This window comes from Candida metapsilosis (genome assembly GCF_017655625.1).
Source record: "Candida metapsilosis strain BP57 chromosome Unknown scaffold8, whole genome shotgun sequence".
In the NCBI taxonomy this organism is placed as follows: Eukaryota; Fungi; Ascomycota; class Pichiomycetes; order Serinales; family Debaryomycetaceae; genus Lodderomyces; species Lodderomyces metapsilosis.
Genome location: NW_027138166.1, coordinates 261,788 through 278,161, shown reverse-complemented (window position 1 = coordinate 278,161; position 16,374 = coordinate 261,788). Strand labels below are relative to the sequence as shown.

Sequence of the window (16,374 nt, the reverse complement as noted above, 5' to 3'; positions counted from 1 at the left end):
CAGAAAACCCATCCATTCTTCACCTATGCTTACACGTAACCAGTGGCATATTTCCATCTTAAGGTCTGAAAATTTCTTTTTCTTTATGTTGCACAAACCAAGTGTTTGTGTAAATTACTCACATATACAAAAATTCATAGTCACCATACTTTAATCAACATTTTACCCCATTGTACATATTCTTTTGGAAGAAATATATAACCAATGCATATTGAAGCTTTGGATATTGACTAGTTTGCGGTATTTTCACTAAAGGATCTGAAAAAAAAAACCTATAAATAGAATCCTCAATTCCTCAACTCTTCTAATTTCAACTTTTCATCTTTACACTACAACTTGTCAATCGCTACTGTTCTTAATAACCTTTGTATATATTAGTTCACCCTTTCACAATGACCGTAGAAGCTACATCCCCAATTGATGACATTGAACAACAACGTCCAGTTTACGAACCGGAATATCAAGAAGCATACACCAACTCACCATTCAAGAACCATTTGATTGCTTTCCTTGGTGAATTCTTTGGAACTTTCATCTTTTTATGGGTTGCTTTTGTCATTGCTCAAATTGCTAACCAAGATCCAACAATTCCAAAACCAGGCGGTGGTTCCGACCCAATGCAATTGATTATGATTTCCTTTGGTTTCGGATTCGGTGTCATGATGGGTGTTTTTATGTTTTTCAGAGTTTCCGGTGGTAACTTGAACCCAGCAGTTACGTTGACTTTGGTTTTGGCTAGAGCTGTGGATCCAATTAGAGGTGCTGTTATGATGATTGCTCAAATGATTGCTGGTATGGCTGCTGCTGGTGCTGCTTCAGCAATGACTCCAGGTAAGATTGCTTTTGCTAATGCCTTGGGTGGTGGTGCTTCAAGATCAAGAGGTGTATTTATTGAAGCTTTCGGTACTTTTATCTTGTGTTTTACTGTCTTGATGATGGCTGTTGAAAAATCAAGAGCTACTTTTATGGCTCCATTTGTCATTGGTATTGCCTTATTTTTGGGTCACTTGATCTGTGTTTACTACACTGGTGCTGGTTTGAACCCAGCTAGGTCTTTTGGTCCTTGTATTGCTAGCAGATCATTCCCAAACTACCACTGGATCTATTGGGTTGGTCCAATTTTGGGTGCTGTTTTGGCTTGGGGTGTTTGGAGATTACTCACCTTCTTGGGTTACAAATCTTGTAATCCAGGCCAAGATAGCGATGAATAAAGATGAAAGGGGTTTTAGTACATAGGGGGGTGGAAAAACTAATTAATTAATACATACACTTAGTCAATCGTTTCTGTAGCTGGACTCTACACTCTTTAGTAAACGCATCTTATTTTATTTACACAAAAACCCAAACTATCTACACAAAAGGTACTCCTACTTTGAGTTCATATCACTCATGGTAAACAACAAATCATCTTCATCCTCACAATCATCTTTCCTGCTCAATTTCCTTTTTTGTGTTGTGTCTTCGTTGATTGACAAGTCATCAATCTTGAATGAAGAACGGTAGTCGTAAATGGAAGGACTAGTTGCCATGCCTGTGACAACTGTAGTAGTGGGTTTGCTTTTTATTGAGGGTAATACATTTGCCCTATTGGCAGTTGTGCTGCTACTGCTGCTATCATTCAATGGTACGGAATCAACAGACGAAAGGCGTGTAGCTTGTGGTTGTTGATTACTAGCATCAATATTTGAAATGATTGCTTTGGGTGGGCTCGTTGTCGCAGAAGGAGCCAAACTAGATGAATTGATTCGTGAGGTAATCAAAGGTCGATTAGGTTCAATACTAGTAGCCCTTGGTGAAGCCTCCCTCAACTTGGATTGCAACGACGACACAATCAATTGGGATTGGTCAAACGATCCGGGAGGCGAATTCAATGAACTCTTGCGACTACTCTGCCTTGATTGTAGAATAACACTAGCATTGACACTATCACTCAATTGCTGATGTTTGCCCTTCAACAGTTGGTACCTTCGTAAAACTGCTGCATCACTACTATCAGCAGATTCAATCACTGGCCTCGTCTTGATAGAGTCATCAGTACTGCTTCTTCCCAATTTCAAATCCGACTTGCTATCAATCATTCGCACAAAATCATTGATATCATCATCTACGTATAATCCACTCAATGCCGCATCAACACTGTTGCCATGGGCAAAATAGTCCGACAGAGGGGTCTGCTGACGAATACTGGTGTTACTAAAACGACGACTGGCTCGTGACCCAAATGAGGATGAAAATCGGGGTGTATTGTTGCTGCTATCAGGTTGCGAAAATAGCACATCGTCATGGCCAGTAGATGAGCTCACTGATTTGGGAATCGAAGAGCCATAGGGGTGGTTACTGTTGCCACCTGTGATTGGAACAGCATTGGTCGATGGGGTGCTACTTCTTGGATTCCTTAAAAACGCAGCCAAAGACGCGTTGGAAATTGATTTGTTGCTAGTTATTGAAACTTTCCTTTCCAATGATGATGGGATATTCTGCACCATGCTGGGCTGTCCTACTTGAGTACCGGCACTGATAGGTCCTGGAGTTGGTGAAATCTCACGCGATCCCACTCTGTATGGCTCCCGCTTCAAACCTTTTTCTGGGGAAAGTGATTGTTCTTTGATGGACAGAGGGCTTTGATCTTTGGATGAGGAGAGTGACGATGAAGGAGAAAGCGACATCAACTTTCTTGTATCCTCGTCACGCTTACCGAACTGGGCTGATAGAACCTCTTCATGCTCGTGTAGACAAAAATCATAGTGATTTCTATAGGCAATGGAAATCCTCAACGCACCCATACTGGTACTTATTGGGGTGAAGTTCTTTTGTGTAGTATGTGGTGAATCTGGTTGATTGATGATTGATTTTGATAAACCAATTCGTCCTTTGGAGCTTATAGGCTGACTGCCATCTAGGATCTTGTTACCTAAAGATAGCTTGTTCATGTTTTTCTTTTTCAATTTGTATGCCGGCATCAATCTCGAATACCCGTATAGTGTTCTAAACAAAATTATTGCTTGCTTATATATTAAAGGTAACTCGTCGGTAGCCTGACTCGACATCTTTTGATCAAATTCAATAAGCCAACGTTCTAGGACAACTTCTTGCTTCTTGCCATTGGCACTTGCCACAGTCCAAGGATGTTTTTGATCATCAAGCAATACCAACGTTTGATTTGCTGGTAGTTGTCTCAAGTCAAGATATGTTTCAATAATCATTGGCGGGATCGTTCCAACATCTGCTGATTTCCACAACTTTAGATCCTCCTTGGTTGCGCCATATGAGGACAGCATATGAAGGTTGAACCATTTGTTGATCCGATGGTTTTGATGATCAGTATTTGCATCAAATGGTGTTTCATTGAAAGATTGCGATTCAGAATTAGCTCGGGAATCTAGTATCACTTGAGCTGCTTTGGTAAAAAAATTTATAAGTACCTGGGTAAGCTTAGCTGTTTGCTTTTTAGACACAGCTTCATTTTGTGAACGAGTAGTCAAATCAGCAGACATAATGCGGCTAGCTTTGTTGGGGGCGTACTGCTTTGAGGTTTGGATGTAATGTGGTGGCAAATGACGATTATATGAGGCTCAGTCTATGCATAGTAACTTTAAAATCAGTTTCCCTGTGGGGAGGGAACCGTGTAATGCTGTCTCTTGCGTCTCTTGAATCAGGTGATAGCCAGTGCTTAGCTCCTTGGAAAAAAACACGGTAATGAATTGGGGCGAATGCAATTTGGTGTTGCTTTGTTGTTGCCAAAATAAACTGTGGCTATATGTGGAAGGGAAAAATATCGATCCTTAGACGCGAAGGCTGGATCTTTTTCTGTAACACACAGACACACACACAGGAAACAGATCTGAATAGATAAAACCACCCTGTTGGAAGTGGATGGCAAGTTAAAGCTTTGTCTTTATGTATATTGTTGTAGTTGCTGTCCGATAAGGAGATAATGGGTGGACACGACCTTTTTGGTACTTGAGAAGGGGATAACTAATAGTTATGAGATCTAAGGATGAGTACGTATTTGCGTGATATAACCACCGTATGAGTTTGTGAATGACCTCAATAGGAAGTGGTTTATTGAGGAGTTATATAAAATGTGATGTAAAAGACAAGATCTCTCTGTCTCCGTCTAAAAAAATAATGACTCAGTCTGTAACAGTGTGTATACACTATGTTTTGTTTTGTTTTGTTTTTCTTCTTATCTGTGGTGATAAGAGAGAGGGATTTATTATATGACCTTAGTACACTGTACATATACACGCTATATATAATATCTATTAGATCGCACTTCCCCCACCCCCCCTCTCTCCTCCCCTCTCCCATCTTCAGTTAGTTACACTGAAAGCTCAACAAAAAGTGGTGATCTCTATCATTTCCTAGATCTGATACAAGTAAGGCAAGATTTCGATCAAGCTCTTCTACACAGTAAAGACCATAGGTAAATACTTATTGTTGACGAGAAAACCCCTCAACGGTAATAAACCAAACTGCAACCACATGATGTGACTAAGTTGTATTTTGGAAAAGTCACCTGTTGATGTAACTCGCTTAAATATACGGGGGACACAATATAAAGGAAAAAACACACCTTCCCCGCTGCAACGTGCCACAACATTCAACAGGATCAACGGAAAGCTCTTGTCTACTATGGGGATATAATGTAACACAGCTTGCCCCGTGATGCTTTAATGCTACTTTTGAAGTACATTACTGTTTATGACAAGGAGCTAGGCTTGGAAGGTAATTCTCGTACTATGCATATTAGTTGCACGGCGATGCAATAGACCTGTCATTGCACTACTCGCCGCACGCTTCGACCGAATCCCTCGACCGAAAAAAATCTTCCCAGACCCTTCTAACTTCCCATCAGCAAAAGTATGCGAAACTTTTTTTTTTTTTTTTTTTTTAACTCTGAGATGAAGTCAATCTCAAGCCCATCTCAACCAACACTCTACTGCCATGGAGGAAGACAACTTTGATATCATACGAGCCCAATCTCCCAAATCATACTTGTACTCATCAGTCGCGTTAACTCATCTAGGAGAAGTTGCATCCAAGATCATCTCAACCTTGATTTCCCATGGACGTCAAACTGCCAAAGACTTGAGTCACCGAACTCAACTCACTTTGAAATCAGTCAAGTCTGCACTCGTTTCCTTAATTCAGCTTCGTTGTGTATATTTTTGGCAAGAGAAGGATAAATCCACTTTCTACTCATTAAATGAAACTGGGTTGAAAATTTTAATCAATAGCGGTGATATTTTAAACCACATTACTCAAGAATACGGAGAAGCAGAAGCAGAAGCAGTGCAAAATGTAATGGAGTTGGGCCATATCAAATTGGAAGAGTACCTCAAACAATACCAAGAAGATAAATCACAACGCTTATCCAAGGAAAAGATTTTTCTCAAACTATTCAATGATGGATGGTTAACAGTGCTACGCATATTCGAGTATCACGATATGAATGACATTTGGAACCAAATCTTTGATGATACAATGAAGAAAACTCCACGTTCAGCAACGACTTCCGAAATCAAACGAGTGGCTGAAATAACTGCCAACTCCAAAACAAAACTTTTACAACTAACAGAGTCACAATCGGGTCCAGAATTGTACATTAGTGAAAATGGATTAAAAAAAGTAAATCCAGAGTTGGTGTTAACTTTCAACTTGGCACGGTTCCAAAAACATTGCCGTACGAAAGCATTTGCCAATATAGCCAAGTCAAGAATTGGTATACTTTCAGCAAAAGTTTTTGAAGCTGGGTTGAAATCTATAGAAAGCAACACTCCTGATTTGAGTCACCCTTTTCTTGAAATTGATGGGCTTTTGAATGGTCCTGGTGATGTTGAAGATTTCAAAAATAGTCAAGAAAGTGGACTAGTTGCGGAAAAGAAAATAATTTTCACTGCTAAAGATATATTAAGACATCTACCTAAAGTTTTGGATTTTGATAACTCGGTCATTTCAGATACTCTGTCCAGCATCAAGAGAGAACATAATGAAGAAGAAGAAGAAGAAGATGGTGAATCCTCAAAAAGAATGAAACTAGAAAATGGTCATAGTAAACCCACGTCTTCAACCTTTGACTCCAACGACGATCAAAAGTTAACCTCCATTCAACAACATTTGCAACTTCTCGCTTCAGGAACCAATACCAAATTTATAATTGAAGTATCACCAGGTCGTTACACCGTTTCATTTTCCCACCTCGCCCAAATCGTTAAACAATTCAACTACGAATCCCTAATCAAAGCCACTATGAAAGACGATGCATTTCGAGTTCTTCGATGCATCAAACAATTACGATTAGCCGATGAGAAATCAATTGCTCAAGGTGTTCTCCTCAAGGAGAAAACCGTACGAAATCAAGTTTACGAACTTGTTAAAGCCAACATTGTTGAAATCCAAGAAGTTCCTCGTAGTGCCGACCGTGCTGCGTCAAAGACATTCTACTTGTTTCGATACAAGCAACAAGCAAGTTATGAACAATTGGTCAATAGTTTAATCTTTGACATGGGTGAAATTATAAACATAATCAATACATTTGAGCAAGAGAATGCAATTCTTTTGGAGAAATGTCAACGTGTTGATGTTCAAGGACACGAAGAAGAGTACTTGATTGAATCAGAATTGAAGACATTGCACAGTTTGCAAAATAGAAAAATCAAAAACATTGTCAGATTTAATAGAATCAAATCATTATGGGATATTTACACCATGTGATAATAAAATATACACACAATATTGCATTTAAATCTAAAAAATCTTCTATTAAATTACTCTTCATCTTCATCGCCTTCCTTATCTGGAGCAACATAAGTTTGGGGAATATCAACTTCAGTCTCGATCTTATCAACACCAACTATCTTTGCAGTAACTTGAGCGGTGTGGTCTCTTGGTACATTGTCAACAGTATTCCAAAATTCAGCAATCGACAATGGCCCCCACAACATAACTCCAGTAAGGGCAACAAACCATCCAATCAAACTGCGGCCCTCTTTAGCGAAAACCGAAACAAGAGCCTCCTTGTTTGGCCATACAGGTAACCCTTTTTGTCCATTGTTGATGGCGGTTGAAATTTGTCTACCAAATCTCAATTGTCCCGTAGGCTTGAAACGTAATTGCGATTGAATGGTTCTTCTAAACATAATGAAAGGGTGGCCACTTTAGAATATGGGGTAAAAAAGAAAAAAAAGAGAGCCAATAAAGTATTGAAGGAAAAAAAATTTTTCTTTTTAACATTTCCATATATAAAGGGACAAAAGGAACCCGTCCATCTCCAACAAAGACTCTCTCTAATTACTGTGTTTTGTGTCCATGACATAATTTCCTCTTGATTCGTTTTTGTTCCATCAATAAGTGTTTCAACAAGAACAAAAGCAATGGAAAAAAAAAAAAGAAAAAGAAATTTCTCGGAACCGGGACTAAATAGTCGCCCCTATGTGTAAATTTCATCTATAGTGTCTCCTTAAACCCAGCAAAATCGAATTGATCCTCAACCGAGGCACCTCCATCTATCCTATACTTGAGCTTGATCCTGAGCTTCAACTTTGCGCCCGGTTGTCCAGAAACTCTCAACACTTGACGTATTTGATTTTGTTGGTAAATCAAAGTATCACCACCTGAAGTTGATGTAATGTTTAACTTTTGAGTCTTTGGTACTGCAATCAATAGTTGGAAATGGTCAATCTTGGATTGAGTTTTCGATGTAATTATAGCTTCGACAGTAGCATCACCACTGACAAATTGTCTTGGAACAAAAGCTACCTTTAAGTTGCTATTTTCAAATGCATTAATCTCACCCATGGATGGAGCGCTAAAGTTCTTTGGTTGACTCTTGGGCTTGCTATCTCCAAATATATCCGATAGTATATCATTGTTAGCTGTGTCATGTGCATCATCAGTATCAATCAAATCCAACAACAAATCATCTTGAGTAGAGTTAGTGGAGATGCCAGAAGCAGCAACACCATTGCCACCTTCATTTCTCTTATTATTATAGCTATTAGCCTTGTGCAATTTCAAAGATTCACGTTCCTTGACAGGTGGCGCTGGCATTTTGGCAAGTAACCCACGTTTCAAAGCTGCATCTTGGCCAAAGATTTCCTGATATTCAACTGCTCTAATTTGAATCTCCAAATTGGAGTCATAGGTTTTGGAGTTTATTATTCGCCTCAACCGCTCAATCACTTGTGAGCTCTTGAATTTGACTGACAATTTCAATACTGATGTCAACACATATGCGGTCAACTGCACATGCTCATGGGGAGAGTATGTTGAATTGTCAAGCAACTCATCAAACAAGTCAACAATTTTACCTTCAGTTACTTGTTCTGGTTTGCCTCCAACTTCAACCAGGCTACCAAGTACTAAATCTCCATATTCACCTAAACTCCAAATGGCAACCAATGCCAACCCAAATTGATTCTCATCTTCCAAGCACGATGAAAACAACTTCAGCACCACATGTTTCTTCAACTCTTGACTGTTGCATTGTAATATCAACGCAAGCATATTAGAAATGATATCTGGAGTTAATGCATTACCTCCAGCTTTAAGTGTTCTTATCAATGTGTCATAGTGCCACTTGTCATTTGGGGAATACTTGTTAGCGGCTATAGTCAACTGTGAAGTCACATAGGATTTCAACTCTTGTTCTGAACACCCTTCTAAAAAGGTTAAAATTTCTCTAGCTAATACTCTGATATTTTGTTCATTGATAATACCAAATGACAACTCCAACGCTCTTCTCTTTATGGATATATCTCCATCAGTCAAACAGTTTACAATTGTTGCTCTGTGTCTTTGAACCGCCAATGGCTCAATCTCGACAATAGTCAACAACGTATCCAAAGCAACGTATCTAGTATTATTCTCCTTTGTAGCAAGAAACTTACCCAAGATGTTAACTCCCAAAATCTTTAACGATTGATCAGACTTGATAGCAAAAATGGTCTTGACACATTCGTATAAAATCGCATTTGCAGCATTCTTACCACTATCCAAATTGGATACAACTTGAGTCAAAATATCATTAATCTCTTCTGAGAAGGGTAAATCAATAGCCAATGTCCTTATTGCCGACAATAAACTAACTTGCAAAAATGGATCAGTTGTTCCCATTACATCATAATCCGGTTGATAACCCATTGTAGTTACTCGTTTCAAATGGCCAACAATTTTAGGAATAGTTTTAACCAAAGCTGACCTATTTTCATCCGAAACATAATACAAAGCTTCAATCAATCTCAAAGTACCCAATAAAACCGATGAATTCTTCTCATTTATCAAATCCAATGCTTTTGTCAAGAAAAACTCTGACAAGTCTGGTTCCTTTTCCACCAATTTGGCCGCAACAAAACACGCCTTCTTTCTTAAGAAATTATTCTTTGAATCAATAATGGTTTCGACGTTGGTGTACAAATCGCGAGCTAATTCCGGAGATGCGATATTTCCAAGACAACAAAGTGCCAAACCAACAATGTATGCATTGTGATGTTGCATGTCATTGTCCAATGAATTTGTCAATAATGTTAAAACTTCTTGATTCTCATCCAAAATCAACATGCATGCCAAATACCCCAATCGTTTGTCAGCAAATCTAGGAGATGCAAGTAGCTTAAGACACTCTACTTGACCAAAATGAGTTTTTTCTCCCATAATGTACAAGTACAACAATTTGGAGATGTTGATTCGCCTTGTTGTTTGGTCAAGACTGACATCTCTAAAGGATGTTCTAATAGCAGCAGATTCCTTTTGAATAACAGCACGCTCATCGGCAATTGTCTTTGCTTTACGCACTGCTTTTATGAAAGATCTTAATGAGCCCATTGGGAGGGGATATTGTAGTGTATGATGCTGCGTTGGTGGCTTGTTTGTTTTGTTGTATTTTTTTTTTTTATTTTTTTTTTTTTCAACAGTCGATTTTGAGAATTAGCCTACGTGGTGCCAACAGGACATAAAACACAAGAGGGATTAGAGGCAATGCTGAATAGTGACCCCCCCTGTAGATCCACTCATCATTGAATTCTTTTACTTCCTACATCATCTCATTATAAACTAGATTAATAAACATTGATTTGAGAACTTTGAATGATATATAAGTGAGAAAATATCTACAAAACAACACACTTCTTCTTCTTCTTTTCCTTCTTATCCTTTGCCCTTAATGAGGCTCTAGTAGCAGCTTCAAATACTTCTCTAACACCTCTTCCAGTCTTGGCAGAACATTCCAAGTAATCAGCAGCACCAATCTTTTGAGCAACAGATTGTCCTTCAGAAGTTGAAACTGGTTGTTGTTGTTGTTGTCTCAAAGCTTCAATAGTGTGAGGATCATCTCTTAAATCTGATTTACAACCAACAAGGATAATTGGTACACCTTGACAAAAGTGTAATACTTCAGAAATCCATTTTTCCAAAACGTTATCCAAAGAATCTGGTGAATCAACTGAAAAACAAATCAAAATGACATTTGAATCTGGATATGATAATGGTCTTAACCTATCGTAATCTTCTTGACCAGCAGTATCCCAAAGAGCCAATTCAACTTTTCTTCCATCAACTTCAACATCAGCAACATAGTTTTCAAACACAGTTGGGACGTATACTTCAGGGAAAGTACCTTTTGAAAATACAATTAATAAACAAGTTTTACCACAAGCACCATCACCAACAATGACTAATTTTCTACGAAGTTCAGCAGGACCGTTAACCATTTTTTTATTGTAGATGTAATGAGATATGTTTTATGATTTTTAAAAATGTGGATATTGTGATATGATAGTCTGTAGTTGTGTATGCCAGACAGACGTGTGTAATGTGTGTGTATAATGTGTGTGTTGTTGAGGTTTCGTTTTGCTTTTTTTTTTTTGTCGATAAGGGAAAATAAAAAAGTTCAAATTCCTTTTTTTAAAAAGTCAAATGCAATTGAATTAAACGCCAAAAATAAAAAAAAAAAGAAAGAAAAGAAAATGAAAATATTACACGAACTTGGATCAGGAAGTGTTTTTAATCAGATCTATTGAATGGTAGTAGATTTTGTACGAGTTAATGAATCTAATCGAATGATTGATTGATTGATTGATTGATCTATATTCGGGTAACTGTAATACTAAAAAAAGAAGTGGTTATTTTTTTTTTTTTTTCGTTGAGATCAAAAGGTGTTTTGTATTTTTGCTTCAAAGAGAAAATTTTTTTTTCTTTATTGTAAAGTTAGAAAGTGTGTTGTCTTGTGTAAGAGTAGGCTTGGTTCTATGTCAAAACATACTCTTTTGCGACAATGGCTCTTATTTTTTTTGTTTTGTTTTGTTTTTGTTACAAAGTACACGCACATACTTCTAAAAATGAAATTCTTTTCTTTACATTCCACACAATTCTTTTTTTTTTTGTTTACAGTTTATTACTACACTCGCTATTACTGTAACCTTTCGTGTAACCAATAGCTTTAGAAATGGCTGAGGGTTTAGAGTCAAAGGTTTAAAAATTGTAGAACCTGCAGTTTGTCCAACAGTAATTTGTACATTCAGGCGATCCTTTTTCTATGACGTGATGAATGGAAGGGGAAAACTCCACCTATACAATAATACACGTTACATGCAATGTTTGTACGCATTGCTTTTAAAGAACATAAGAACCGCTGGTTAGAAAATCATAACTCTCTGAGACTCAAATATTTGAAATTGAAATTAGACGATGATGATCACATTAGAAATAGAAGAGACTGAAAGATCTTTTGTTTCTATAGAACGCAAAATTAAAAAAAAAAAAAAAAAAATTTAAATTTAAAAATTAGCGTGTCACTCGTATATTTTTTTCTTACTTAGCCCCCCTCCCCCCTTTCGAATTTCATAAGAAAAATAAAAGAATTGAACTATGTACATTCTGAATGTACTCCGAGAGCCGTATTACAGCACTTATTATGCTTACTCAATGCATAGGACACTAAGCTGGCTTCCTTTCAGGTACCCAGGCTGAGCTCTCCAGTCTCATGTAATGTATAATGCGTAAGTGGCTAGAGAGCAGTTTTGTAGAAGTGTCACACGAGTGGATTGGTGAGGAACTTCTTGCTTACGAGCGACTAGATTTATATAGTGACAAGAGTTGTTCCTTGAGATTGTTGTTATATTGTCAATGCTTAAATACGTGTCTCGGAATAGAATAACTTTCACACTCAACAAGAATTCTAATGTTGCTGTTGGTTTTGGTTATTTTTTCTATCAGTTTGGTTGCAAAAAATTTCACACCAAAAAGAAATGTCACACCTGCAAACCTACAAGGCTTACAAGCTAGACACAGGTTACAGATACAAGGAGATAAGATAGGACTTTGCTTGTTAAGGTTATTTAACCCTTTACTATTGCTGATAAATGCCGCTATCTTATCTTATCAGCATGAGGCACAAGCTTATTTTCAATTGGCCAATTGCAACCTCTAATCTAATCTTTCTCCCATTGTCTCAGGTTTAAACTGTGGCTCAACGTCACGGTGTACAAATACGACACTCCGCAGGCTTATCTTGCGGGTGCAACTTCCTTATCTTTTTGTAAACAATTAGATAACAACACGAAAAGATAAGCGTAACATAGAAGTGATAGGTCATTCCCCAACTCCAAAAAACATAATTAACACACTTTAGAGCAATTGCTTCATGATAAAACCACAGAGAGTCTAGAACAGAGAGAAAGCAATGATAGCGAGTGATTCCCCTCACTTCTAAACGATCTACCTTGTATCACAAACGTAAATGCCTTTGTTTGACCAAAAGTACACGACCAGAGTCGCTATTGCCCGATTGTGTGAATAGATTAGACTATCTGCTTACCTTAGTTACCCACTTACCCCACTAAAGCCTCCTTTATATGTAAACTTGTCAATTGATAACACTTTACTAGAGGAGTTAAGCTTCTCCACAATTTAGCTAATGATGGAGAAAACTACAACAATAAAGAAATGACTCTGTACGATTTAGCTCATATCTAATCTTTCTTGAAAAGAAGCTTTCTCTTAGTAAGATGAAACTTTATTACTCTTTTAAACACATTGTTATTTCTTGCCCTGTTAACTCTTCTTCAAGTGGCACAAGAGTTGTGCCTTACGCAGAGCCCTTTGAAATATTATTCGGAGTTAAAGAATTTATTCACAATGCGCAAACAAGAAAAAAAGAAGTACGTGGCAGACAGACAAATTTTTTTCAATTCAGACAGACAAAAAAAGTGAAGTATTAAAACATCTGATTAGATAACAAGAAAAGATCATACAATAAAATAATACATAACCACTATTTGAACCTTAGTACACTACCTTACTAGAAATTTTTTTTTTTTTCCCTTCATTCAACTGATAAAAGATAAACACCACACACAACAAAATAAGGATAAGAAAGATACATCACTTTTTACTGATTACTTATCACACTGGAGTTTCCATAACCACTCATCCTATCATTACCTTTGCTATTTATCATCAACAACAGTCTCTGCGACTTGACTTTGAGATAGATTTGATTTACACAGAGGGAGATACAGTTTAAAGTTTTTTTGCAACACCACCACGCATTACACATTCGCTTCGTTTATCTTTGAAGGAGAGAGAGAAATTTTTTCTTAAATTTTCATCGAGAGAGAGAGAGAAAGAAAGAGAAAATTTTTATTTTTATTTTTGGGTCAACCAATTGAAAAATTTAATTTTTTCTTTTATCAGTGGGTCTTTTTTCTTTTTTTTTTTTTTTTTTTACCAAACTACTGAAGAGTTTATATTCCTTGAGTTTTGCTAGTCACTTTGTTGAAATACATTATCACACTACCTAACTACTTCATACTGTACATTATCCTTTTAATTTCAACATGGCTTTACTTGATATCCAGCTGCGTCCTTCTCAACCAGTACAGTTAAAGAGTCCTCGTACTGATAACTCAACTGTACTACCAAAGTTTGAAGAGACGTTAAAAGCAGCAAGTGGAGAAGCTATAGACACTTCTGTGCAGAAGCAGCAACATCAGCAGCAACACACAGCTGACACGGATGCAAAATCAACTGGCAACCATAATCCAAGTGAAAACCACCCTCAAGGTAACCACTACCCAGGATTCAAAATGCTCAATGTTGATAAATCCATCACTACACCAACATCAGCTTTATCTACACCTCCTGCAGTAAAGCCCAGCGTTGAATACGAATCGAAACCTAATTTCCAATCTTCAAGCTACAAGGCAGGAGAAGTTATCTCCCATCCTTTGCCTACTCCACCATCAAAGCTAAAGACTCAAGACTCACCATCTTTACCAACACTTCCATCAAATGCGTCTGTATTGGAAAAGACTCCAACGACTGCAAGTGCAGACTCAACAGCAGCTAATGACCATCAAAATAACAAACCGACGGTTGCTCATGTAAATAGTCAACAAGGCTCCTCAGTTTCTGCAAAAGCAAACTTGTCAAGTCCAGTGTGTCGCAATTGTAAGACTCAAACTACACCATTGTGGAGAAGAGATGAAACTGGACAAGTGTTGTGTAATGCTTGTGGATTGTTTCTCAAGTTGCATGGACGTCCAAGGCCAATTAGTTTAAAGACTGATACTATTAAATCAAGAAATAGAGTAAAACAAGGTGGATCTTCCAAAGGAACTTCATCAACAAATACTCCCGAATTGAAGTCAAAAGATTCAAAATCGGGTAAAAAGTCACCAAAACTGAGGAAATTCAAGACTAATGGTGGTGCAAATGGTGACACACACTCAAATGGCTCCGAATATACACCACTTTTACCAGCAACCTCCACTAATGCCAATTCTCCAGCAATTTTCAAACAAGAAGGAGGTAACAATTCCGTCGGTGGATCTCACTCGTACAATAATTTGTCATCAATAAATGGCAATGGTTACTACCATCAACAACAACATCTGTTGAATCATACGCCACATTTCCCTCCTCATTTACCAAATCACGTGTTGCAAGCACACCAACAACAAGTGCCTTTACACTATCCATCATCTACTCCAACTCAATTTGCTCCTGGATTAAGAAGAATTACATCACCATTGATGTTGTCTACAACTTCGTCATCAGCAGTGAGAAATGAACCAAGGGGTGCAATGTCGTCAGCTACTGGTGCTGCTGCTAGCAGGTCAACTTTTTCATCAGCTGAATCCAACTCAATGCATGCAGCAGCTGGAGTATTGGAAAACTTGTCGAATGAATTGGGTCCTAGTGCCACTTTCAAGTCAGATCTCAGCTCGGGATCAAGACAACGTGCAATTTCGTTGATGAACCATAAGGATCAGGGCAACCACAGTACTGTATCAACAGCAACTGGCTCTACATCATCAATTTTTTCAAGCGTTACTCCGCCTCAGTTGCCACGTTTGCCAGCATTGAGCACAAAATCACCAGCATTTTCAGCTGTGCAGTCGAGGTCCTCCACTCCAACGTTGCCACCGTTGCATAAGGTTACCACTGCGGGCGACATTACCTTGCCTTCATTGACAAGTTTCACCCAGACACAAATGCCACAGCAAGCAACTACGACTTCTGCTGCAATTAACCATCCACAACAACAATCAACTGGAGAACTGTCGTGGAACAATTCCGCACAAGCTTCTAATGCGCCAAGCCGTGGTGAAACACCAAGAGGAAATGACGATAACAAAGACAGAGACCAAAGCAGCAGCTTTAACAATAACAACAATAACAACAACAATGACAACAATAACAATAATGGCTCCAATTCAAACCCAAGTCACGAAATCACCATTTTGAAGACGCGAATCTCTGAACTCGAGCTAGTCAATGACTTGTATCGTACACGTATCATGGAATTAGAAGCAATGGAACACGCAGCAAGACTAAGAGAAACATCAATGAGGAAAAGATTAGAAGAGGCTGTTGATTTACAAGCTAGTCAATTGGACGAGTACAATCGTAAACAACAACTAAATGCATCGAAACTTGCTGGTGGGTCGGGACAACGGGTGTTTTATCATCGTCCTAATGATCCTGAGGTTGCTGCTGCTGTTTCTAATTCGAGACAGGTTATTGGGTACCAGCTGTATTTGCCTCCTGGTGATCAACAAATGGCGCAAGCCCAACGTCTGGGAATTCAATTGAGTGAGAGGTTGGGACAATCGCAAAAGTCCCAACAACAACAGCAAGCTGATGGTGCTGCTGTAATACTGGACAGTAGATCCACTACACCGGGCCCAGCAGATGTGTCCACCACTGAAGCAGGTGGATTTAAACAACCTTCATTGAAGAGAGATAACGATGATTCATCATCGACGCATGGTCATGGCAAGAGATCGAAGTTGAAATAAATATATATATTTTTTTAATACTGAAATGTAATTTTGTATAAATTTTGTATACTTAACAGGCAAAAAAAAGTTC

At 38.1% G+C, this 16,374-nt stretch overlaps 7 protein-coding genes across 7 annotated transcripts; 3 read left to right on the top strand and 4 right to left on the bottom strand. All coding sequences in view use genetic code 12, as the record gives it.

Annotated features, from left to right (window-relative positions):
- Window positions 1–392: 392 nt before the first annotated feature.
- Window positions 393–1,211, top strand: AQY1 (Aqy1p; the record flags this gene model as incomplete). Its single annotated transcript, XM_067694826.1, has 1 exon — window positions 393–1,211. One exon carries the CDS (start codon window positions 393–395, stop codon window positions 1,209–1,211), a length of 819 nt encoding a protein of 272 aa, XP_067546015.1.
- A 156-nt stretch (window positions 1,212–1,367) lies between these two features.
- On the bottom strand, window positions 1,368–3,494 carry I9W82_005628 (serine/threonine protein kinase regulatory subunit; the record flags this gene model as incomplete). Its single annotated transcript, XM_067694825.1, has 1 exon — window positions 1,368–3,494. The coding sequence occupies one exon, from the start codon at window positions 3,492–3,494 to the stop codon at window positions 1,368–1,370; it is 2,127 nt and encodes a 708-aa protein (XP_067546014.1).
- Window positions 3,495–4,947: 1,453 nt separating this feature from the next.
- I9W82_005627 (DNA-directed RNA polymerase III subunit) lies at window positions 4,948–6,717 on the top strand (the record flags this gene model as incomplete). Its single annotated transcript, XM_067694824.1, has 1 exon — window positions 4,948–6,717. The coding sequence occupies one exon, from the start codon at window positions 4,948–4,950 to the stop codon at window positions 6,715–6,717; it is 1,770 nt and encodes a 589-aa protein (XP_067546013.1).
- A 53-nt stretch (window positions 6,718–6,770) lies between these two features.
- I9W82_005626 (uncharacterized protein) lies at window positions 6,771–7,142 on the bottom strand (the record flags this gene model as incomplete). The annotated part of the gene is made up of 1 exon (XM_067694823.1): window positions 6,771–7,142. The coding sequence occupies one exon, from the start codon at window positions 7,140–7,142 to the stop codon at window positions 6,771–6,773; it is 372 nt and encodes a 123-aa protein (XP_067546012.1).
- A 307-nt stretch (window positions 7,143–7,449) lies between these two features.
- Window positions 7,450–9,825, bottom strand: APL4 (Apl4p; the record flags this gene model as incomplete). Its single annotated transcript, XM_067694822.1, has 1 exon — window positions 7,450–9,825. One exon carries the CDS (start codon window positions 9,823–9,825, stop codon window positions 7,450–7,452), a length of 2,376 nt encoding a protein of 791 aa, XP_067546011.1.
- A 284-nt stretch (window positions 9,826–10,109) lies between these two features.
- RHO1 (Rho family GTPase) lies at window positions 10,110–10,709 on the bottom strand (the record flags this gene model as incomplete). The annotated part of the gene is made up of 1 exon (XM_067694821.1): window positions 10,110–10,709. One exon carries the CDS (start codon window positions 10,707–10,709, stop codon window positions 10,110–10,112), a length of 600 nt encoding a protein of 199 aa, XP_067546010.1.
- Window positions 10,710–13,835: 3,126 nt separating this feature from the next.
- Window positions 13,836–16,301, top strand: GZF3 (Gzf3p; the record flags this gene model as incomplete). The annotated part of the gene is made up of 1 exon (XM_067694820.1): window positions 13,836–16,301. The coding sequence occupies one exon, from the start codon at window positions 13,836–13,838 to the stop codon at window positions 16,299–16,301; it is 2,466 nt and encodes an 821-aa protein (XP_067546009.1).
- Window positions 16,302–16,374: the final 73 nt, after the last annotated feature.